Genomic DNA, 22,284 nt, shown 5'->3' with positions numbered 1-22,284 from the left:
CTATGCTGGGGCACAGAATCTGTGTAGATTCCGAGTGTTTTAAGGGGGTTTCTGGGGGTTGATTTGTTGGTCAAACATATCATAGTAGCATTTTCTGGGAAATAGTGATATCAACTGAAAGGTTAAAGGAACATCCCTCACTCGACGCTGATATCCAGACTGGCAATCATATCAGTAAGCTCATCAATAACCGTATCCCTAACCGCATCTTGGAGCTGGGGCTGGTTTAAATCAGCTCCCAACCCAAAGTCGCAGCCCAGACATTTCTGGGTCAATCGCTTGTATCTGGCACCGAGCCGGGATGAGCCATTTGCCATTCTTCGCACATAAGCGACATCCTGGGCATCGAGTTGTTTCCAGCGCTCAATCTGAAGAAGAACTACCCCGAGACAACCAAGTGGTAGACTGCGGATGCCATGGAGCTGCTGCAGATCCTTGTTCACCGATATATTTTGACGGTCGGTGCTCTCTACCCCTGTCATATCGTCCGAGGATGTGAACTCCTTGGTCAGGTGCAATGACCGCAGCGATGTCTCAGTAAAGTCGTTTCCTTAATGAAAGAAGGCAATATCATGAAGGCGCCAGAACTCATCTAGCCAGGAGGTGGAGTGGAACTGCAGAAGTGTGGAGGCCATTGCCCGTGCCAGCTTGAGTTGGTCGACAATCCCAATTGTGCTCTCCAGTGTTCGTCCGAGGAGGTCGGACACCTTGGACAATGTCCCCTGAAGGTCTGAATATGGTGACACAATAGAGAGAGATCCGGAAAAGAACAAATGCCGATAGTCCTCCGTGCCAGTTTCGAGATAACCAACGCAGGCTGGCTGACTATTCGATTGGCAAGCGAGTGCACCTCGCGAAAGGTCCGAGCAAACATCTTGAGACAGCAGAAGGTTTATTGAGTTAGGCTGGTAATGGTAACCTGATATATCGCTGGATGACACTGACGAGTGATCATCTGACAAGCGATCACGACAAGGAGATTTACCCTTCACTTTTCTGTCTTGTTCCTGGGTTGGGACCATGGGCTGAAAGGGAGATAGAATGTAAGTACGAAGACCTGTCCCTATATGCGGCTGGCTGTACGAACACACGGACAACTGGGCTATCGGCTCCAGCCTTGAGAGCGTTAGTGTACACGCTGGGCAGAGGATCAGAAGGGGAAGGAGATACATATGAGCTGAAGGATATCCATCAGAGGCGATGATCATATCCAGATGCACACCATCATCAATCTTAGCGTCGACCAACATTTTAGCCAAGTGCTTCTTATGTGTGGCTGAAGAACAAGACCATACTGCCGTCAAAGCACCATACAGCCCTTGAGATGCCTCTTGAACAACCTGATAATTGGCAGGTTTGAACGCCGTAAGTAATCGATAGGCTCGTGCAGTACCCAGGTGACGGCTGTGACTGATCCTGGAACTCTTTGAGTTGTTCGCGGAGGGATTTCAGGTCCATGTTGGAGGTGCGTAGAGCATCAATCGCTTTCAGATATCGTTCGTTTTCGAGGGCCATCTTGATGCGACCTCCGATACTTCTCATCGATCCTCGTACATTGCCGCCCTGGATTCCAAGCAATCCCACCCAGTCAGTCTATACGTACAATGACTGAGCTCCGGTTATGTCGGGGGCCTCACCTCATCTTGTGCTTCTTGAATCGGGTCCAACTGCCGTAGGTCATGGTGTAGTTCTTCAAGACTTCCACACACTTCTTCAACGATCCGGGTGCAGGTGTCATAGTGTAGGTCCAGATGTTGGCGCCATTGCTGATTCAACCATCCAGCATTCCATCCTGCGTGCAACTCATCTGCAAGCATGGCTCGAATGCTCACATCATCATCCATGACTAGTCGAAGAAGGAAGTGACACTCATTGAGGAACAAGCACTTCTGAGTATCCACGTGCGTGTGCAGGCGCTTCAACAGCTTGCTGGATTGTCGGTAGGCTTTGCATTTTGAATGTATCACCCGGTAGATCTTGATGGCTTCGATCACCAGGGGCGTGATACCGAGAATTAGCGAGACAGGATCCATCGTTCTCAAGTAGCAGGACACTCGAAGGAGGCCAGACCCCGAGAGTTCGGCTCTAGCATATGCCAACCAGTAGGTTGTCGCTGGTTGATTCTGAGTCGAGGAGATTTGTTGGAAAAGAGGCTGAAATGTGCCTTGGCGGCGCATATCACAATCATGCTGACGGTTGTCACACCCTTGTGAGGGGTGAAGTCAGTTGGTCGATCAGTCTACCCCGTGAATTAGGTTAAATCCGACTGTTTGAAGCCGTGAATCTGGCCATGGATCTGGCCATGGATCCCACCACGACAACCAGGCCGTGGCAGGGAGAAAAAGGCATCTGGGTGGACCTTCATACCGAATGTATGCGGCACTATCGCTCGATTTTGCGCCATCTTCGTACCTCAGCAAGTTTCTCTCAATCCGAGTATCGCGGATTCGAAAGGAATTATGGAAGTCTGGTCCTCTGGGCCCAGGGACTGAGCACCCTGAATGGAGGAAAGAGCGACCCTTCGGTCATGGCTCTCAAGCTGCTGGTCAGCATTAGCAAGACCCTGGTTGGAAGTAAGTCTGCCCTCAGCTGCCGTGCATCCCCCGTGGTTCTGACCCCTCTGTCTAGGACTTGCACCTCGAGCGTTGAAGATTCTCACCAAGCGTGGAGTAGCACTATCACACCAGCCCTTGATCGCCTCGATCCAAAGATCGGAACATGTTATCCAGGGTATCTTGGGACCCTCGGCGAGCGATGAGGATGATCCCCCGGATGATGAAGACTCCCTAGATGAAATAATAGCAGACCTCAACACCGATGTCGACTGCCTGCTTGACCTTGATTTACTCGATGAATCTCCTGCAGATGAGTTGCGTTCGAATTACGTGAGTGGTCAGAGGGGGGCCTACATCCAAGATACCATTGCCTGCATTGAGCAGATGTTCCCCAACGCTGACCCCGAACTGGTTCGATACCTCAGTCAATGTGACCTGAAACGCTGCATGAGGGTTCAGGCAGAGCGCGAGAAGAACCTGCGTCTCTCAAATTTAGTCCAGTCAGGCCATGAGGTAGTGATTGGAGAAAAGCGATATCGTATGCGGCCAGAGACCCTTTCAGAAAATATCCCCAGGTCTTCTTTAGATGACTATAGCAGTGACAAGCTCCTTGAAATGCTTCTTTTGCCGGAAGATGGACGAGAGGGCCGGCTATTCCAGTGCATGGTGTGTACGGTGCAAGTGGTCATCAAGGAACAAGTGCCGTGGAAGTAAGTGACTGCCATTCCCTTGAGAGTTCCCAACCACGATTCAGCATGTTAACTTGCTATCATGTTGAAGATATCATGTATACGAGGACTTGCTGCCCTATGTGTGCATATTCCCCCCATGTTCTTACGCCCTTTTACCATTCGCGAATTTATTCCAGTGGGAACAGCATCTTGTCCTTGAACACGGATTCATGAATCAAGGAATGGGATCTAGTTTCCCTCTGTGTCATCGAAGAGGCCTTAACACTATTCACCTGGCGCACCACCTAGAAGAACTCGCTCTTCGTGCCCTTCCCCTGACGTTCCATTTCAATCAAAATTTGGCCAGCTTTTCGAGCAACTCCCGCGTGAGTCTATCACTGCCTGGATCCGGAAGCTCCTTAGGGCAAGATCCAGCCTATACAAAACGACCAGTGCTTTCATGCAAAAGGAGGGGCTGCAAAAGCCGTGAGAGATTCAGCAGACCCGCGGATCTCCTACAACATATCAATAAGTACCATGCATTTGGTCCTCACCCATGCCCTGTCGATGAGTGTGGTAAATCATTCACTCAGGTGAAGCATCTCGAGAGACACATGAGACTTGCCCATAACAAGGCTACTCCTGACATAACCAGTCACAGCCAATCCAGTCGTCCCGACAGTACTTCACATCTACATGACCCAAACCATAACAAGCCAACTGGTGTTGATTCCCCCGAGGTCAAGAATTCACCCTAAATAGCTCAATCATTACCTTCAACGATATGCCATTCCTTTCATCATGCATCAATCGTCATGGCACAAGTGTAAACCAAACTTCAACCAAATTCTCCACGGCAACATGGTCACTACATCACGAGTACAAAATCACTACCATGTATTAATCATTGCGATGAGTCTTCTATATGATGACCTTTTTTTTTTTTTTTTTTTTGTTTGCTCCTATCATCAACATCTAGTCATCAATTTGAATCGTTTTGTCTAGCCCTGTTCAACCAAGAATGCACCCCTGTCTACATTGGTCTTCACTCTTACCTTCTTTGTTTATCTTAATTTATCTAGTGTTATATGTTCTACTTCTGGGCCATACAATACAAGGACTTACCAACACCCAAGTCGGTTGTTAGGTGTAGTCGTATAGTTGCTTGCTGGGTATGAGTGCTCCGGCATAAGAAAGGCCAGTGTGCCTTGTGGCTTGTATCAGGATAGGTGAGATAGTATGTAGGTTATTATATACTTTTGAGATGGTTCATAACACAAGTTCTCAATGATTCTAACGGTTGTACTACTACTATACAATCATTATGAATTGTATGCAATGGTTGTGATTAGTCAGTAATTGTATAAAACTATCTACAACCATCCATTACTGTTCTGCAACCTCCCCACAACGGGTGTTACTAACCCCCTCGGGCCACTATGTCTTATATATCCTTATCTTTTTCTTCGCGTGAAATTGAAATAAGGAACAGGGGCTGCATCCCGCAACCCTAAGGCAGGATACCACTGACCGACGAACTACCTATGCATGGATGCATGCATGCACGCATGATTTTCTCAGACCTATCTATCTATCTATCTATCTATCTAGGCTGCGTAATACATCAAGCGGTCGAGTGGACAGACTGTCCTGAATTTTTACAACCATACTATCGAGAGAGAAGGAATATATAAAAGAGGTATTGATGTGTGTAGTAGGTATATACGTACACACTGTATGGTCAAGACAAAGCCAAATCCTCAACGCGGACCAGACCACATCCCACGCCTGCAGCGGCCCATCCGGCACATAACTGGTTCGGATTCCATGAGAGCACGGTGATGTGGGTTTCCTCGTCGTAGACGGTGATCACCGCTGTTCCGTTGACGAGTTTGGGATCGCCGACCAGGTTGCGCACTAGACTGGTGTGTTCGGCGCGGTATCCGTCGTGGAACCGACTGGTGCCTGACCCTCGGTCATCGGGGGCACGCGCCCATTCGTGCTGGAACCAGGTCTGTTGCCATTGTTTCTCCTTGGCGTGCATCATGCGGCGGAGGGGATTCGTGGCTTGCACGGTGCCGCCGGTGCAGCCGACGAGGATGCTTGGGTGCCAGAAGCTGCATGTGCTGATGGCGGAGATCATGCTTGGAAGTCGGGCGACCGCGGTGGAGGTGAAGAAGCGGCGAACGGCGAGGAGACGTGCGAAGTCGTTTTCGTCGCTGGAGACGAAGGAGTGTAGGATTGGGGAGTAGGAGAGATGAGGGGTGCCGACTCGCATGCGGTTGGCGCTCACGGTGTCTTTTTGGTGGTCGATGATTGATGTGAGTCGGGTTTCTCCGTCCATGGACGTGGTGCTTATGATATAAGGGTGGGTTGGGTAGGCGGAGGCGAGGTTGAGGATCCATGTCGAGTGTAATTGGTGGTAGAAGTAGGGGGTGGGCTGGGAGGGTGAGGATGAGGATGTCGACGGGACAATGCTCCAGATGGCAACGAATCCGTTGGCACAGCCAACCGCGATGTCGCTCGGAGAGAGCCATGTAACGGATGTGCATACGGTCGATGGTGGCTTGGCCTCGAAGACGGGGGAATGCAGTTTGTCTGAGCAGTTAGTACGGTCAAGGGTGTAGCTTGGTTGAACTTACAGAATTCAGTCTGGTTTGGCCCACGACCCAACTTGACGTCGACGACCCGCACACAGCCATCTGACCATATACCTGCCAGCAGTCCAACGTTCTTCTGCGCATCGTCATCGTCTTCTTCCCGCGGGTCTCGGGGCATCGGGCACCAGGATATTCGCCTCAGATCTCCCCATTCTGTACACAGAGCAAGACGTAGTTGCGGCTTGAAGGTCATATCGATGGTCTTGGTCAGAGACTCGGCTCTTTCGGCCTTGAATGCCCAAAGTTGCAGGGCAGAGGGGTAAGGCGCGGATGGTCTGAATGCTGGAGCACCCTGGTCCTTGTATGGGTCTGGATACTGCTCTTTCTGGTCCGGTAGAATGGGAGCCACAACCGACAGATACTGCGTGAGGCCAGTCTGATTCGGCACCCACGCCATACACTGGACTTTGCTCCCTACGTTGAATATCCATCCTTCTCGTTTCCGCCTCTTCCTGCCCTCTGATTTCGTCTTTGCTTGCTTCCCATCCTGTTTCTCCTGTTTGGGCGTATTCTCTGCCCACGCCTCACCAAAATCAAGCACTTCATGCTGGGCCAAGGCAAACACCTTCTGGCCATCAACCGGTCCCACAAGCACATTATGGTCCCCCCTCGGCCTAGGAAAGTATACCCGACGAGCCTCATGCTCGTCAATCCTCTCGATCCACTGCCTCTTCCTAAACCGCTGGCCCACATCCTCGCTATAGTACCAATCCCAGCCACGGGAACTCTCCCGTTTCACATCCTCCGGGTCCAAGCCGAACGACTTCCCATAGCTGTAATCCGGCATATCCTGCGACTCATCCAATGACGACCGACTCGGAAACGTCGAATCACCTCCCCTATACCACCGATCCCTCGCACTAATAATCGAAAGGATATCCCTCTCGTCCGACCCAAACGTCACACGCAAATGGACCCCCTTCCCAACATGCTCAAGTGGATTCCACGACCCTCGCGAATGTGTTTCCTCTCCCTGCACCGCCAAGCTACCATCCGGCCGTCGTTTTTTGACGGACTTTGGTGTAGCGGCAGTAGCGACAGTAGCGGGCTGTTTGCGCCGACGGACGGCCTCGCCGACTTCTGACACTGAAGCATCGTCTGCTTCCTCTTGTTCTTCTTCCTCATCCTCATCCTCATTCTCAATGGCCATTTCCACATCATTATCATTGTAGTCGTCATCGTCATCGTCTTCATTGGCGTCTTCCATATTGAAATCGTCATCCGAGGATTCGTCCGCGACGGCTCGTTTAGCCTTCCCCTTTCCCTTCTTGGGCTGCGGAGCTGCGGAGGACGTCTCCTCTTCATCGCTGAGAAACCCAGCCGCCTCAAACGGGTCATGGATGTATTTCGTCCTGGCACCGGAGGCGCGATTGGATCTGCGTGGGCGAGACATGATAGACTAGTGCAGTATTCAGGTGGAGATGTCGTCGCATGGCGCAATAATGGGGTTGGGCTGAATCTGATAGATGGCTGCTGAGGACAGTCGCTGCGCTAGCTATCCACCATGCTGCATGTAGCTATTGTATTGTGTCTTGGAAGGATCTGCGTGAGGTCCAGCCGCGCGCGGAGATTGAAGCAGCGAAGATGAATAATGACTGGATCGATGGAGCTATGCTGTTTGCCCGATCGGGTCAAGAGGCCTTGGCGTCTGGCACCAAGGCATACATGCCCCACTTCATGATACCGTATCATACGTAGATACATCCTCGTCTCCCGGAACTATTGGCCTGACTATGGACGGCCTGAGAGCTTCAACCACGCAAGGAGCAGTAGATCGACAGCGTAGATGTGTATAAAAGGTCGACATGGCCACCAGCTTCATGGTAGATGCACATCGACCCCCATCCTCTCCTCGTCTCCCCATGGCTATCCAGCACATCCTCGCCTACTTGTTGTATCTCCGCCTAGTACTACTAGGCCTACTAGTGACTGCAGACCCCGCCCATGCAGCAGTGGGCCGGCCTGCGCATCCAACTGACGGCCATACTTTAACAACATCTTCGCATATATCTCAAGTCCAACGCAACTCCAATTCCCCAAACTCACACTCCCTCCATAAACGCAACCAAACCACCACAACAATGGCCCACCCCGGCATCCTCCACGAATACGTACGTCCACCTCCCCTACCTCCCCTCACCCGCCAGCCCCAACTAACACAACAGCAACACAACACTACAGGCCCCCCGCCTCGTCGCCTTCGAATTCACCACCCCCAACACAACCCCCCAATCCACCAACGCCCTCCTCTTCATCGGCGGTCTAACCGACGGTCTCCTCACCGTCCCCTACGTCCAAACCCTCGCCTCAAACCTAACCTCCTCCACCAACACCCCCATCTGGAGCATCTTCAACGTCCTCCTCACAACCTCCTACCTCGGCTGGGGCATCAACAGTCTCGACCGCGACGTCGAAGAAATCGCACAATGCGTCAACTACGTGCGCAAACTCAAAGGCCCCAATGCCAAGATCGTAATCATGGGCCACTCGACCGGCTCCCAAGACGTGCTTCACTACCTCTCCGCTCCCAACCCAGTAGCCTATAACCCGGACGTGAATGGATTGAAATACATCACGCGTCCTGCTGTCGACGGAGCGATCATGCAAGCGCCCATGTCCGATCGACAAGGGCTGGATACGACGTTGACGAATGCAGAGGCGGTGGGCGCGTATGAGCAGTTAGTGGGGATGGCGAGGATTGCAGAGCCGAGGACATTGTTGCCATTGAATTTGACGGGATTGGTGGGGTTGGATCCTGAGACGCCGGTGAATGCGTGGCGGTTTTTGAGTCTGGCGAGTCCCGATAGTCCCGAGCATCCGAGACAGGATGATTTGTTTAGTTCGGATTTGTCAGATCAGAGGCTGTTGGAGACGTTTGGGGTTGTGGGGGAGAGGGGGTTGTTGGGGTATCGCTTGATGACGCTGTATTCGGGGAATGATGAGTATGCGGCGCCTGGGTTGGATATGGAGGTTATGTTGAAGAGGTGGGAGAATGCGACGAATACGGGGGCTGGGGAGGTTAAGTGGGATGCTGAGGGGAGTGCGGTGATTCCTGGGGCGACTCATAATGTTCAGGATGTTGGACAGGCAGAGTTGGTGGATCGCGTGAGGGGGTATTTGGCACGGGTCTTGTAGACTAGCTGTGCTAGACAGTAGACAGACAATAGACAAACAAGACATGATTGCAAGATAATATAATATACATTCTGAAAAACCTCGGGTATAAGAAAACCGTCCATCAATCCCCAAGTCCCTGTCCCTGTCCCTAACAAAACTAAACTAAACTAAACCTTCAACCAAAGATTCACCACTCCCTTCAAATACTCCACAATCTCACTTCCCCCCAACTTACTCTCCCCATATAACCGATCCACAAAAGTAATCGGACACTCCCTAACCCTATACCCCATCGCCTTGGCCCTAACCATCATCTCCATCTGAAAACTATACCCCTTACTCTGGGTACTCATAATAACCTTCTCAAGCACACTCTTCTTATACAACCGAAAACTGCCCGTCAAATCACTAACCCCCGGCATAAGCATAACATCCGCGATCAAATTCGCCGTTCTCGACGTAAACTTCCGGAACAAATCCCACCCATACACACCCCCCTTCACACCATCCAGACTCGCGTACCGAGTCCCCGTCACAATATCCGCATCCGACTCCGCCTGGATACGAATCATCTGCGGGATGAATTTCGGGTGGTGCGAGAAATCGGCGTCCATGATGATGACGAAGTTTCCGGTGGTGTATTGGAGGCCATGGACGTAGGCGGTTCCGAGGCCGAGTTTTCCGGCGCGAGGGTGGAGCAGGATGTGGTCGGCGCCGTAGTGCGTGCGGAGTTGTTGGGCGATTTCGAGAGTGCCGTCGGGGCTGCCGTCGTCGACGATGATGATTTCCCAGTTTAGGTTACTGTTTGTTTTTGTATTTGGTGGTTAGTGGTTAGTGGTTGAGAGGAAAGCGGGGGAGGAGGGTAGGTGTTGGGGTATGGAGATGTACTTCTCGCGAAAGGTGCGCTCCAGGAGCCAGACGATGATGGGGAGGTTCTTGCGCTCGTTGTAGGTCGGTAGAATAACCGAGTATTTGTTTTCGGGGACGCCCATGGTGATTGATTGATTGATTGATTGATTGATTAATGGCTGTCGGTGGTGGTTGATTGAGGGAGTGGATTGAGTTGGTTGTAGCGAGCGTGAGAGACAGACAGAGTCCGGACCAGAATCAGGAGGTGAGGTGAAGGAGAAGAGGTGAGGTTTGGTTGGTGGTGACGCGGGAGATCCGCGGGAGTCGGGCGTATGTAACGTGGCCAGTCTAGACGGCCGCTAGACACTAGTCCTGTATCGATGCTTGTATCTATCGGCTGCACGGACTCTTCTACAGTCCTACTCTGTAGAATCTACTCTCCCAATCCATTGATCATTGTATACAGTACACTAACAATAAACAAACATATCAAAATACAACAGAAATGACAACCACCCCACATCATGGTTCAAGCATGCTCCTTCGGATGGTCATATCGCTTCGCCAAGTCCTCGTTATGTTGCTTCACGTCCCGCGGCGCATCCGCCGTTATGTTGCCATCGCCATCCACGTACGGCGAGTCACCCCCATCTGCTAGAGTCGCATGGGCCTTGTTTGATGGTACTTGCTGGCTCTCGTTGTTAGACCTGGGTGTGGACGAGCTGGACTTGGATGTGGATGCGCTGCTCGTGTCCGGAGGAGGCGGGCCTAGGTTCCATATCAGCGTCTACTTCTCGATCAAATCGTGACGGCAAACGACCGCATACCTGGGTGCTCGATATCGCGGGTCGGAGTGTTGCGCTGATTGTTGGGCTGCTCGGCCTGGGTTTCGCCCTCGCCGCCATAAGAGCTGTGGGCGTAGAAACGCCCGCGCCCGGGCGCGTAGGCCAGCGGGCGGACCGAGGGCATGGCTCTCACGGCGAGTCGGCTACGGAGAAACATGCTCATGGTGTTCAATGTAAATAGATACTGGGACTGGAATTGTATCTCAACTAAATATCAGTCTAGTAGGTAATCATAGATGGTAAGATAATAGACTAGCAGATAACTACTATAGTAGTATGGCAGACGGCGCCTATATAGCTACCGAGGCCGTGCAATGACGTTGCCAACCGGTCATCGCACCCGACCAGCCCCAGTTCTTAGAATTTACCAGTGCCGCTCATTACTCTCGCCCCGCGAGACCACCCATTGGAACCCCATCATATATTATCGCGGCTGATCCAGCCTCAAACCAAGTAGATTCGGACAATATTGCCAGAACATGTCGAAATGCCAATGACCAAACGCCATCCCATCGATGGCCCGCCAGAAAGAAAAACAGCAAGGAAATGTCCACAAGGTAGCGGTCCAACCAAGGATGTCCGCACTGTATAGTCCCAAAACGCCGCCGGACTGCTCGCAGACAACCATTTGTCAACGCAGTCGGTCCAAAAAAGAAGACAAAGCCACCCAAACATCGGGGTTCAATACACAGATGCACGCCGTACTCAGCAAACAGTACCGGAAGCCTTCATACCCAAGAAATAGACCAAGTCCAGACAATCATTCGTATGCACGTGAGTCGAGAAAGAAATTGTTCCCACCACCGGGGTTAACGCCGACGCCGCGGTCGCAAGGCCACGTTGAAAAAAGTCGCTCTCGTTCATCTTCATCTCGCTTCAGTCAGTCAGAGAGACGCAGTAGCAAACACTCTCATACTCGGCCTTGGCCGTATATGTCTGCGACGTCCCGGTGGCGGCTTCAATCGTCGTCGTCGGCGTGGGTTGAACCACCTTGATCTGGACCGTCTCTTGGGATATCGGGCCCACTTGTCCATCATCAAGAACCTGCATCTGCTGGCAGTATGGATTCGCGGCCGACGGGTTGTCGCGCTTCTCCTCCATCTTGATTCGACGGGGGTAGTCCGGTATGCTAGAGTCTCTCTTAGCCCGGGAGTAAGAATTCGAGCTCCCTTGTGTGGCTTGCGCAGCATACGAGGTCGTCGTCGTCACAATTGCGCTGCTGCTATACTGGTACTCCTTGGTCGTCTCGTTGATGTACAAGAAGAACTCTATCACCGTACTGTTCCACCAACAGAACCATGGCTTATCCCCGGCCTGCGCAGTGTCCTTGCGGCTCAGCATGCTCGCCACGACTTCGTCCTCCGTAACATAGTCCCGTTTAGAGGAAGAGCTTGACGGGAAGCTGTCCTGCGGCACAATGACAAGCTTGTCGTAGAACGTCATGAAGGTCAAAGCAGGACCAAAACTAAGATCATTGGAGTCCATCATCATGGTCAGATTTTGAGTGGGGTTAGAAAAGACGGGTTGCTGGGCGCCGTAAGTAAGCGATGAAGTATAGGCCGAGTCGTACGAGTCTTCAAACGTAATGTTGCGCTGCTCGTCCGTACCCCCAACCACCACGGGGATCTTTCCCGAATTGAGGCAACCCCACGACACCCGGTAATCCGAGTCGGCCACACAGAATTTCGACTGATTCTTAGGAGAGGCAGGAATTGCGTATTGCCCAGTGGGAAGAGTAAGCAGATTGGTGGGCGTAGCCGTAACCGGAGTTGCGTCCATCCTGGGAGTCTCTGTCACCGTCACGATATGCGGACGGCTTGGCGAGGTGTGTTCTTGCTCGGCCGCCTTTCTGGCCCCTAAGACGCCGCCAATGATACCCCCAATGCATCCTCCCACAAGCATCACCACCCCCACCAAAACAAGCGTCCAGACCGGGAGGCCACAACAGGCCTTTTTTTTGCCTTTGCTCTTCAATTTCTCTTCGAATGCCATTACCCCAGTGACTGGGGGCTCTTCCACCCCTCGGTTACCTTCTCTACTTGGCGTATCCTCCACCACTAGTGTATTCGAGGAAACCTCCGACATTGGTGGTCCAGCACGCTCATGGTGAACGGTTTCGTCCTGCATGATGCCAGCATCATTGACGGTCGCAAATGTGCCTTCCACTTTAGGGACAGCATTTTCGGGATAACGAGAGTAAGGTGGAAGCTGTTCGGTGTGGCCGTCCGGTCCGATCAGGTCGCCAATGTCGTCATCCGCCCGGTTAGGCGGTCGCTGGTAGGCTTGCTGGTTGTGTCCGGGGAAGCCAAGAGGCACCATCGAATTGTCGATCCCGTCCTCCTCAGCCACCACATTCTGCGAGTACATGGCATATGGATGCTGTGGTGCACTCGTATCCTCCAACGGTCGGTCCATCGGCCGTAACGTCGACGTCGTGGCCACACTGGGAGAGCGACTAACGCCGACCTGCGGGTACATCGCATACGGATGGCTGGGACCGGTTGCTCCGGTGTAGGGGCTCATTGCCCGGACGGGCATGGAGAAACGCGAAGAAGCACTTTGGCTGCGACCGGTGATGGAAGGAGCGGTGGACGCGACCGAGTTGCGATGCGTTAAATCCAGCCCCTTCGGAGGGAGACTGGATCGGTGGGGAGTCTCATCGAAGGAGACTCGAGCTTCATCGCCGAAGGGGTCCTCGTTCAACTCGGCGTCAGTGGGGGGAATGGTGTTGTAGGCTTTGGGCTGCTGCTGCTGCTGCTGCTGTTGGGGTACCGACCCACGGAGGGTGTTGGAGGAGGCAATAGAAGAGATAGACGGACTGCGAGGAATGAAAGTGTTGTATTCGGGATCGATGGGTTCTAAAGAATACTCGTCGGAAAAGACATTGGGGTTGGAAGAGCGAGCAGACATTGAGCGATGATGCATCGGATCGACTTGTTGGGACGAGGGTCGCGAAGACTGCGAGAGGGAGCGAGTATGGTCGGATGATAGATGCCCAGACATGGCGTTGCACAGCCCTGTCGGGCTACCTGTCTGATTCAATCAATCTCTCAGAGAAATCGGGCCAGTCACCTGAGTCGACTGAGGACCGGGGTACCGGGTAGAGAGAGGGAGAGAGCGACGGAGAGAGAGAGGAAAGAGTGACAGGGGAAGGAGAGAATGTAGGCGAAAGAATGATTAAAAGGAACTACAACCCCGAGTAGATGAAATAAAAAAAGGATGGGATGAGGATAGGAGGATAAGGTGTCGGGTGGATGGGTGAGAAAGGCGGCAGTTGGGTTGGAGTGGGTGGTGAGTGAGTAAGTGAGTGAGTGGGTGGAGGAGGAGAGGATGTTGAATGAGAGGGAGGGATTGTTAGTTGAAAGAGGAGAAGGGAAGGGGAAGAAGAGCCGAGCGAGCAGTGAGTGGTTGCCTCAGGAAGAAGCCAGGGCCACCCGAGCAGCCTCCGAACCGGGTTTAGCGCGGACAGGAAGTGGGAAATCCAGCACAAAAAGTGGGTGGCCTGGGGCTTCTCATTCGGGCGAGTGACGCTGGCTGCTGCTTGCAAAGAATGTAGGATGATGATATTCCTCGGTTTCTAATGAAGACAATGGGACTATTTCTTATCAATCCGCATTCACGGTTCTATACCACTAGTACTAATCCCATCCTACGTACTTGCCTACCAAAATTAAATCCATCGGGGAGTCGATGTTCTATTTGTGGCATTTAGCTGCTGCTGCGCCTCGCCACTACGGTCTACCCATCGAGTCTATCAATGTAGATACGGGGTAACGTAACTCCTCCAGTCTGCCGTGCTGGACTAGAAGCCTAGAACACTCTCAACAATTAACATTTAACACACTAGCAGTCTAATACAGTAATACTAAATACAGACCCAGTCCATGCGAGGAGGATCAAAAAAGAATGACAGGCATGAAACACTGGAGTCGTTTTGTCGTTGACTCCCCCCCATTTGAATGACGAGGCGAATCCCCGACAAACCACCGCGAGGAGACTACTAGGTACTCGATAGAGAGACGTGACAGCCAACCTACCCAAGCAACTCCTCCCTGCAAAGTACTAAGCAACTCGGGCCTGAAACACCACACCACCCCCATCGTCGTCAGAGGCGCCTGCAGCGCAGCCAGCCAGCAGCAGAGGCGATGGTCGGTGTGCTCCGGAAAGCCCCCGTTCCTTGGCAGCATGGCTTACTTCACGGTTCATCCCCATCGGTGGGGTTTCTCGTCTTCATGGGCGCTTCTTTCTTCTTCCATCCAATCTGCTTCGTCGCTGGTCCCTTCAGATCCCCCATCTCCCCAGTCACACCAACTGCCAGAAAAGCTAAACGAACCGAAGACATGGAAGTTCCCAGCTACTTTGCCTCGATTGGGTAAGAATCGCCTCGAATTCGGACAACGTCCATTGAGGGACGCCAGGATGGAGGCAAAAACGAGGCCGCAAAAGGTCACGACCAACCAGACTAGCGGCCACTACTGGGCCGGGGGTCTAGTCATACCCGCCCGAGCCTGAAGAAGGGATCGCGAGGTGCTGCCCGGTGGAACCCGGAGGACTAGTCGAGGTTAGTTTAGTTATCTAATTGCAGCGGTGCATCATTGCATGGCGCGGAAAACTCTATCTTCCCGAATCCGGAAAGGCGGGCGCAATCCCTTGATCGGGATGCGCGCAACGACGATCCGCGCATCATGCGGTAGGATTGCCGACGTATACAAGCCCCCGTTACCATGTCATCGGAATGAAAGGGCTCTCCCGTCGCCGTTTCCGTTCTACGGCCGTCGTACGAGCTGATGGTGGAGGGACCTCGTGGCGTTCAATGGTCAGTGCATTGGTAAACTATCTCGGTACCATGAACAGCGCCTTATCGGGTAGATGGTGACTGACCCAAGGCAATTGGGCCAGCCTTGTCAGGAACCATCTCAGATGGACATTCTGGTTCAAAGCAGGAAAAATGAAAGATGCAAAATGAACAAAAGAAAATTAAAGAGTGGACAGCTCACATCACATGGGTTAAGATATCAATTTGGGATCCATGGACGCGCGCCGTTGCATCATAAATCGTAACAATTTGACATAGGAAATATCTCAACGGCTGAATGATTTGGCACTTCTGACTGGGACAATCTGGACATTCACGGAGACCTCGCTTTCAACAAGTTAGATGCCGGCCTCGGCCACGCTTCCCTTAAATTGTTCCAGCTTGGAGTGGAGATCTGATCCCGAGCATGTGACATCCAGAAAGGGCCCCCTCTGAGCAGCACCTTGTGGATACTGCACGACAACTTTCTGCAAGTTGGTGCACTTGTCCTGGATGGTCTGGATGACATCTTTCCAGCTTCCGTCCGCCAGGAGAACTGAGTAAAGCTCCAGTGTTTTCAGGGTGCTACCAAAACGGGTCAGCCACATAGTCAGATCTTCCGGCTTAACTGCGAGATCGGCGAGTACAAGACTCTCGAGCCGATTGGTTTTGATGCTAGCTGAGCTAGCTACCCTGAAGATCTTGGAACGCTTCGAGTCAGCGGCTAGGCTGTTAAGAGAAAGGCTTTGAAGTTCCGGGGCGTGCTGAAGGATGTGTGAAATAGCGGTGCCTTTCGAGAAGTCTGAAGAAAGCGTTTCTCTGACCTCAAGCGACTTCAGATTACTCCATGCCTTATCGAGGCTTTCATGCATGGCCGACTTCCCACACTCCCACGACTTGACCACCCTGCTGTCCAGTGTGAGTTTCTCCACCCGTGCGGGGGTATCAGCAAGGACCGCATACAAGGCATCTTCGATGTAGAGGACCTTGTTGTTCGATTTTAGACCTGTGCTCTGATCTGCTCTGGCAAGCGTGAAATGAAGATCTTTGCAGTTGACTAGATTGTTTAAGTCCCGCCGCACAGTCCCCATCTCTGGAGTGCTGTGGAGAGCCTCCGGGTCATAAGAGAGGCCCCCCTCACTCACGTTACGTGCATCTTTATCCCCTATATAGGGCAGGATAACATGCAAGGACATGGGCAAGTGATTGGTCTCTGGGTTAGTCGCTAGCATGTGCATAATTTCGTTCTCACTGGAATTCTGCCCGATCTGCAGCCCGGCGGGTAGGGAAGCACAGATGCACGGTTTGGCCAAGCCAGCCATCTCTTCCGAGCAGCAATACAGACTATTGTAGTCCGCCTGGTCAAGGTACCTAGCGATACGGTAGAAGACCGTTGGGGGAAGTCTTTCCAGAGGTGCATGGGTTTTTCGGGGCTTCTTGGCCTCTGGCGGCGATCGCCGCCGTCGCAAAGATATACAGTTTCCCATGATGGAATGGATGATGGCACCTATAGTCTCCCCAGCAGACGCGCCATGGAACCAAACTCGCAAGTAGGGATGACACCGTCACTTTATACCTGGTGATTCTTTGCAATGGATGCGTTTCCCGGGTAGTAGAAAACGAAGCACGTCAGCAGGCCTGGTAGCATCCGCCATCTTTGCTCCCGTATCCCAGACAAGAGCGTGTGCTGCCTTAATCCATATCCCTTTGCCCTGACACCTGTGGAAATCGTCTTTCTGGTATGCACAATATAAAGTGTATGATCGACAAGTTCGCTGTTGGATTATCGGGAAGAAATGCTGATTAAGCGGAATCACCCGTTTTGTCTCAGTTCTGGGGCTTGCTCCGATTGGTGCAAAAAGGAGATGTCCGTTGTTCAGACTGTCAATTGACCATTCACCATTGTGGCTGAGAAAATGCAACGGAGCGGTGGACCAGGGGTGGAGACTGCAATCACCAGTCATGCTGCAATTTGCTGACCCCCGGCAGTAACCAGGCCACAACAATCAAAAAATCCTATCTACCTGGAGGGAGGGCAGAGGGACCAAAACCCCAATGTGGCCCACCGTTCGAAATACTATGCTTGGTGTCTGTGGGGGCAGATACCAAGCAAACTTATAGTCGCCCCGACGGAGTCCGCCAGTTCTCCCCTCTTTCACTATGGCCAGACCCTCTGCTAGTCCACTTGCAGTCCATCAAGCAGGATCGTGAATTATAGCCGACCAGTCAGGTCTCGACGCTGTACTGTGGGACAGGCCTAGATGGCCATAAGGCTACTACTAGCCAACTGACATCAATCCCTGGGTCGTTATCACCCAGGAACTGGCTCGATATTCGTAATCGACCCAACGCTTCTAGGATAATCAGAAGTCACCCCGAACTTTCTCCGTCCGGTCTTTGATCCCCTTAATTATCTCATCTATGCTGTTATACCTGGTTGGTAGCACAGCTAGATGAAAAGTGGGGAGGCCAATAATGATTTCCCCTGATGCTCCCTGGACACAGGCTCTCCAGGATAAATACACCGTGGCTGTGTGTCGTGCTGCTGTTTCACTCACTTCTAGAATACTATATCAGTACTAGTAGGTGTAATGCTTTCCTTAGCACACTGTTTAACATTCATGGCTTATCATCCACTCCTGATATAAGTGTTGTCCCCATCATACGATTATTCAGCGCAGTTCTGATATATCGCGACTATCTCCGATAAAACCAGTATCCGCTGTTCATCCCCTTAAACTTAATTTCCTCCTATCATGCTTTGCAAAGTGCAGGGACTAGCTGACTTGCGAGAACTAGATAGACATGTCAGTGCACCTCCACGTCTATTATCAGCCTACCTTTTATCAATACCCCCAGAAATCACATCCAGATACCAATACCCCCAGTATCACCCTCTGCAGCCATCACTGTAACCAGTTAAGAGATACACCTCCATGCCTACCCAGGGAACACAACACAGTTGTAGAATCATATCGATCAACAATTAATAGATTCATTGGAAGACACTTCATATCTATCCTCGGATTTTAAAAGAATTGATACTCGTATGTCTTGAACTGGGTGATGTAATTACACTCTGATCGCAGGAACTCACCTCCGGCATTTGCGGGAAATGCCACCACAGAGGGCGTATCTCTCCGGTAAATACCTGTACTTACTCCCCTTCCATCATCTCACACCAGACAACGTAAAATAAGATGAACGGACTTGTCTGCGTGTAATTCATTCTAATACCCAACAATAGTAGTGGTGAAATAGTGCAGGTGGTGTGTCCAAACGCCCGTTAATATACGGCACACCTACCCCTTTTGATTAAAAAGTCCAATTACTTAACAAACACATATATACCACCACCATGGATTCACTCGCACGCATACATTATAAGTAGGTATATCAAGAAACAAGGGTCTCCGGGGTAATCAACTTAGTAGTATCTCCAACCGCATGGCCCAACCACCACCGCGTAAGTAGTTCTAGGGTTTTCTCATCATACTCCTTCATATCATACAGCTTCGTTTTTCGCACCACGAGGTTGACGCCATTATAATACGCCTCCAGAACACGAAGATGATGTGGGCCCATGAGGGAGTATAACATGACCTAGAGATATGACAGGGCTGGATTAGCGCGTGCAAAAGCAAATGCCTTAGAGTTCGAGAGTACAGCACACTTACTGGAGCTATTACATGGGGTCGAAGATGTCTAGTATGCAATCGACCAACCATGATATTTACGATGCTGATCAGCTCCCCCCGAGTAAGTCGATCATCCCCGGTGATATCGTTTGCGATCAGACACTTCATATGGGGTAGGTTTATGTCCATTCGAGTGCGAGCCGTGAAAGACACATGCCAATAGTAATCATTCTCGAACATCGCTTCGAAATTGAAGTCTCCCCATCTGGGCTAGTGGTTAGTAGGATAAGGCACCAGGCATCTTATGAGATGGCGTACGGTTTATAGGCAATGCCTGTGGTTTTTGGGTAGTTTGGGGCTTGCTAGGGACAGACAGTTTTGCATAGTGATATGCAGGTCTCTGATATTTTGATAATCCTCCAGGCTGGGATCGTAGATTGCATATTCTAGTTCGTCTAGTGGCTCGAGTTCCTCCTGGTATGGTTGAAAGAAAAGGGGGGCTTCTGGTCCATCTAGACACAGGTTGCGCTGCTGGATGCCTGCATGTATCGCCTGGGACTCGTCAATCTGGTCCGTCTTCAATCTGGTGATGATTTGGTCCCTGATTGCTCTGAGCGCGGCACGGTAGCTCTCGCGTGTTGTTCATGTATCTGGGGTCTTGGACATGGTAGAAACAGAACTTATGAGAGAAGATGGTCCTGGGAGTGTGAGGGCCTGCAAAGGATCCGAAGGACTGAGCGGGGACCTATTAATAACGGTGGTGGAAGAAGCAGAGAGAGGAGGCTGGCGTGTTGTTGTGCCTGCGAATCAGTGGCGTTGCGCCGCAACACGGGCCTCCACCACTAACCGCCGTGCCCCGCTCGGGGCCAGTGCCTGCCTAGTGTCTGCCTAGATAGTGCCTGCCTAAGTAGGTAGCTACCTTCTCTCTCCTTCTACCTATGTATCTCCCTCCCTCCCTGCTATCTATCTGACAGGCCAATGCGCCATTATGGACACCCCCTCTCCTCTGGGCGGCAAGGACAGCTACACGCATTGGATCGATTCTTCCGATCCTTGTCGGTGTCGGCTGATTGCTGCATAATCGCAACGAATTGCGACGGTGCTGGAGGAGGGGAATGGGCGGCAAGGACACCACCATCAGTAAAGCAACTATGACCTGTCCTGGGCCTTCCTTGGGGCTATCCCCCTTCCCCCCTCCCCCATCCTTTTATCCCCGTTCCTCCTTTGTACCTCTTTACGGTCCCCTCGCTGTTCCTTTGCCTCAAGTTGCATGACATTCCGAATTTGTTAGTGGGTCTCTCATATCATGTCGGAACAACTGCCAGTCAACCCGAGCAAGTGGGATGTCGCTGCCCGGCTCGAAAAGGTGGAAAACAAGACTATTCACAACATTGATCTTACTTCGGCTTCGACGATACAGCTAGAGCAATACTTGATGCTTCGGGTCCTGCAAAAAAGTCAGCTGTCGAGCAAGCTTAAGTTGGCAGATTTTGGTTGGAGGAGTGGGAAACAAGAGCTGCCGATATGCTGGATAAGTCTCTGTCCTGGAAAACGTATCTGAGCAGCTTCTCTGGCGAGTTGGGGGAGGGGACATTTGCTTTGCCTCGATTCTATTAAAAGCAGGTTGCTCGGATTCCACATGATACCGAGTTTCGGCCCAATGTTGCTATCAGTCCAATTGCGCATCGGACCCGTGGTCAACTGAAGAGGGTAGAGGAAGGTGTGAGGAAACTCACATTCGAAACCCCTACGAAGCCGCCAAGTACACCAGTCTTGAAGCCGGAGCTTGAGCACGATGAAGTCACTCCGGAAACACCACCTGAGAAGAGGTCCTATGGACCTCAGGAGCTCCTCGATCTGAACTTTCCTAGAACGAAAGATGAGCAAATCGTGAATACCGCGCTTATCGACTTTTTGAATGCTTTTACGATCCACATGAATGTTCAGTCTCATTGGACGCTATATCGCAAGCCCTTCGTAGCTAATTTTAGAAGTGCATCATTTGAGGCCCGCACTGATGGGTGTCTAGAAGATGGAGGTCCTAAGACTTTTGCAATCGTGGAGGTGAAGCCAATGGTGAGATTCAAGCAATCAAATCGCATTTCGATGCAAGAGGCCGCTGAAATAGTTGCCTGGATCAAGTGTGAGCCTGATCCCGATGACTTTACGAGCGGTTGTGGCCTGTAAGTCAATCTCATACCATGAGTCGATTGGATATGCTGTATACTGATGAGTCAGTCGTATTCTCATTTCCCAGGACAGGCATGAGATATATCTTACTTTCGCCGAGTACGATGCCAACTACATTAGATACTTGAACAATACGCTAGGCAAGGATGAGAAGCCTGGATTCCTTACTTTACATGTGTTTGGACCTTGGGATACCACCAGAGCTGGAGATGTGAAACAGCTAGGTAGTATCCTGCTGGCAATTGCTCTGAGGGCTCAGGAAGATGCTAGGACCTAGCGCCATAAGAGCAGATAGACAATTGTGCTCGTGGCTAATGATGGCCGTTTCTATGGAGCCAGGCTAAGCGCAACCTGGTCTCGCATTCATTCCGTATTTTTACTCATCATATGTATATCTCAAACCTTTCTGGTTACAAGAAAAGCTATACAGGAGGCAGAGCATGTTCTGGATTTTCGTACATTTACAAGAATAGTCGACCAGGGATGTCCAATCCCACTATTGGTGAGATGGTGTAAATAGCGCCATGGAAAAGCAAGACTCAAGACCCCGAGTAGGAAAAGACAGGATACGATAGAGAGAGAAAAGAAACCATGTGCACAAAGAACAAAAAAATATATGAAAAAAAGATGGGATGAGCCCAGCCCGGCTCGATCGGACAACCTTACGATCTGGAGTCGTACGCGCTACCAATTGCGCCATAGGCCCATTTGTTGAAGGAACTACCCGGTGGAAGAAAATATATTGTGCTGGTGGGTTGTGTAGTAGTGAATATATTACATCGCACGCTCTAGTTTGTTTGCATATTACAGCTATTGCATATGATAATAAATTATTGTAGAATCAAGTCTGAGATTTATCTGGGCCGAATGTTTGTGGTCTTTTGATAGGCGATGTGATGTAAGTACTGTTGAACTTGTGCTTCCGTTCCTGTCCACCCGAGATACGGGTTCGTCGGGTGTATAG

The 22,284-nt window shown here is 51.3% G+C and overlaps 10 protein-coding genes and 1 non-coding gene across 11 annotated transcripts; 3 read left to right on the top strand and 8 right to left on the bottom strand.

Moving 5' to 3' along the window:
* Positions 1 to 137: 137 nt before the first annotated feature.
* On the bottom strand, positions 138 to 2,033 carry BO94DRAFT_556302 (uncharacterized protein; the record flags this gene model as incomplete). The annotated part of the gene is made up of 5 exons (XM_025613854.1): positions 138 to 533; positions 663 to 1,116; positions 1,171 to 1,340; positions 1,363 to 1,563; positions 1,638 to 2,033. The coding sequence occupies 5 exons, from the start codon at positions 2,031 to 2,033 to the stop codon at positions 138 to 140; spliced, it is 1,617 nt and encodes a 538-aa protein (XP_025467595.1).
* A 257-nt stretch (positions 2,034 to 2,290) lies between these two features.
* On the top strand, positions 2,291 to 3,269 carry BO94DRAFT_585295 (uncharacterized protein; the record flags this gene model as incomplete). The annotated part of the gene is made up of 2 exons (XM_025615685.1): positions 2,291 to 2,573; positions 2,629 to 3,269. 2 exons carry the CDS (start codon positions 2,291 to 2,293, stop codon positions 3,267 to 3,269), a joined length of 924 nt encoding a protein of 307 aa, XP_025467594.1.
* Positions 3,270 to 4,808: 1,539 nt separating this feature from the next.
* Positions 4,809 to 7,441, bottom strand: BO94DRAFT_565704 (transcription factor TFIIIC subunit TFC6). The gene is made up of 2 exons (XM_025614510.1): positions 5,869 to 7,441; positions 4,809 to 5,824 (listed from the first exon to the last, which is right to left on the bottom strand). Exons 1-2 carry the CDS (start codon positions 7,277 to 7,279, stop codon positions 4,968 to 4,970), a joined length of 2,268 nt encoding a protein of 755 aa, XP_025467593.1. The 5' UTR covers positions 7,280 to 7,441; the 3' UTR covers positions 4,809 to 4,967.
* A 526-nt stretch (positions 7,442 to 7,967) lies between these two features.
* BO94DRAFT_515988 (uncharacterized protein) lies at positions 7,968 to 9,021 on the top strand (the record flags this gene model as incomplete). The annotated part of the gene is made up of 2 exons (XM_025609945.1): positions 7,968 to 7,997; positions 8,068 to 9,021. The coding sequence occupies 2 exons, from the start codon at positions 7,968 to 7,970 to the stop codon at positions 9,019 to 9,021; spliced, it is 984 nt and encodes a 327-aa protein (XP_025467592.1).
* A 149-nt stretch (positions 9,022 to 9,170) lies between these two features.
* Positions 9,171 to 10,014, bottom strand: BO94DRAFT_623974 (dolichyl-phosphate beta-D-mannosyltransferase; the record flags this gene model as incomplete). The annotated part of the gene is made up of 2 exons (XM_025617187.1): positions 9,892 to 10,014; positions 9,171 to 9,804 (listed from the first exon to the last, which is right to left on the bottom strand). The coding sequence occupies exons 1-2, from the start codon at positions 9,993 to 9,995 to the stop codon at positions 9,171 to 9,173; spliced, it is 738 nt and encodes a 245-aa protein (XP_025467591.1). The 5' UTR covers positions 9,996 to 10,014.
* Positions 10,015 to 10,290: 276 nt separating this feature from the next.
* Positions 10,291 to 10,944, bottom strand: BO94DRAFT_534797 (uncharacterized protein). The gene is made up of 2 exons (XM_025611626.1): positions 10,680 to 10,944; positions 10,291 to 10,620 (listed from the first exon to the last, which is right to left on the bottom strand). The coding sequence occupies exons 1-2, from the start codon at positions 10,858 to 10,860 to the stop codon at positions 10,382 to 10,384; spliced, it is 420 nt and encodes a 139-aa protein (XP_025467590.1). The 5' UTR covers positions 10,861 to 10,944; the 3' UTR covers positions 10,291 to 10,381.
* A 528-nt stretch (positions 10,945 to 11,472) lies between these two features.
* On the bottom strand, positions 11,473 to 13,792 carry BO94DRAFT_55174 (uncharacterized protein). The gene has a single exon (XM_025613551.1). The coding sequence runs from the start codon at positions 13,698 to 13,700 to the stop codon at positions 11,574 to 11,576; it is 2,127 nt and encodes a 708-aa protein (XP_025467589.1). The 5' UTR covers positions 13,701 to 13,792; the 3' UTR covers positions 11,473 to 11,573.
* A 2,059-nt stretch (positions 13,793 to 15,851) lies between these two features.
* Positions 15,852 to 16,979, bottom strand: BO94DRAFT_545992 (uncharacterized protein; the record flags this gene model as incomplete). The annotated part of the gene is made up of 1 exon (XM_025613274.1): positions 15,852 to 16,979. One exon carries the CDS (start codon positions 16,977 to 16,979, stop codon positions 15,852 to 15,854), a length of 1,128 nt encoding a protein of 375 aa, XP_025467588.1.
* A 1,720-nt stretch (positions 16,980 to 18,699) lies between these two features.
* Positions 18,700 to 20,117, bottom strand: BO94DRAFT_565698 (uncharacterized protein; the record flags this gene model as incomplete). The annotated part of the gene is made up of 4 exons (XM_025614509.1): positions 18,700 to 19,095; positions 19,170 to 19,395; positions 19,501 to 19,760; positions 20,103 to 20,117. The coding sequence occupies 4 exons, from the start codon at positions 20,115 to 20,117 to the stop codon at positions 18,889 to 18,891; spliced, it is 708 nt and encodes a 235-aa protein (XP_025467587.1). The 3' UTR covers positions 18,700 to 18,888.
* Positions 20,118 to 20,436: 319 nt separating this feature from the next.
* BO94DRAFT_574909 (uncharacterized protein) lies at positions 20,437 to 21,886 on the top strand (the record flags this gene model as incomplete). The annotated part of the gene is made up of 3 exons (XM_025615051.1): positions 20,437 to 20,574; positions 20,754 to 21,313; positions 21,369 to 21,886. The coding sequence occupies 3 exons, from the start codon at positions 20,437 to 20,439 to the stop codon at positions 21,595 to 21,597; spliced, it is 927 nt and encodes a 308-aa protein (XP_025467586.1). The 3' UTR covers positions 21,598 to 21,886.
* A 67-nt stretch (positions 21,887 to 21,953) lies between these two features.
* BO94DRAFT_t156 lies at positions 21,954 to 22,026 on the bottom strand. Its single transcript has one exon. It is a non-coding gene; the product is annotated as a tRNA-Trp (tRNA).
* Positions 22,027 to 22,284: the final 258 nt, after the last annotated feature.

The sequence above is a fragment of the Aspergillus sclerotioniger genome (genome assembly GCF_003184525.1).
Source record: "Aspergillus sclerotioniger CBS 115572 chromosome Unknown BO94scaffold_13, whole genome shotgun sequence".
Taxonomy (NCBI): Eukaryota; Fungi; Ascomycota; class Eurotiomycetes; order Eurotiales; family Aspergillaceae; genus Aspergillus; species Aspergillus sclerotioniger.
The sequence above is the reverse complement of the archived record's forward strand: the minus strand, read 5'-3'. Positions and strand labels throughout refer to the sequence as shown.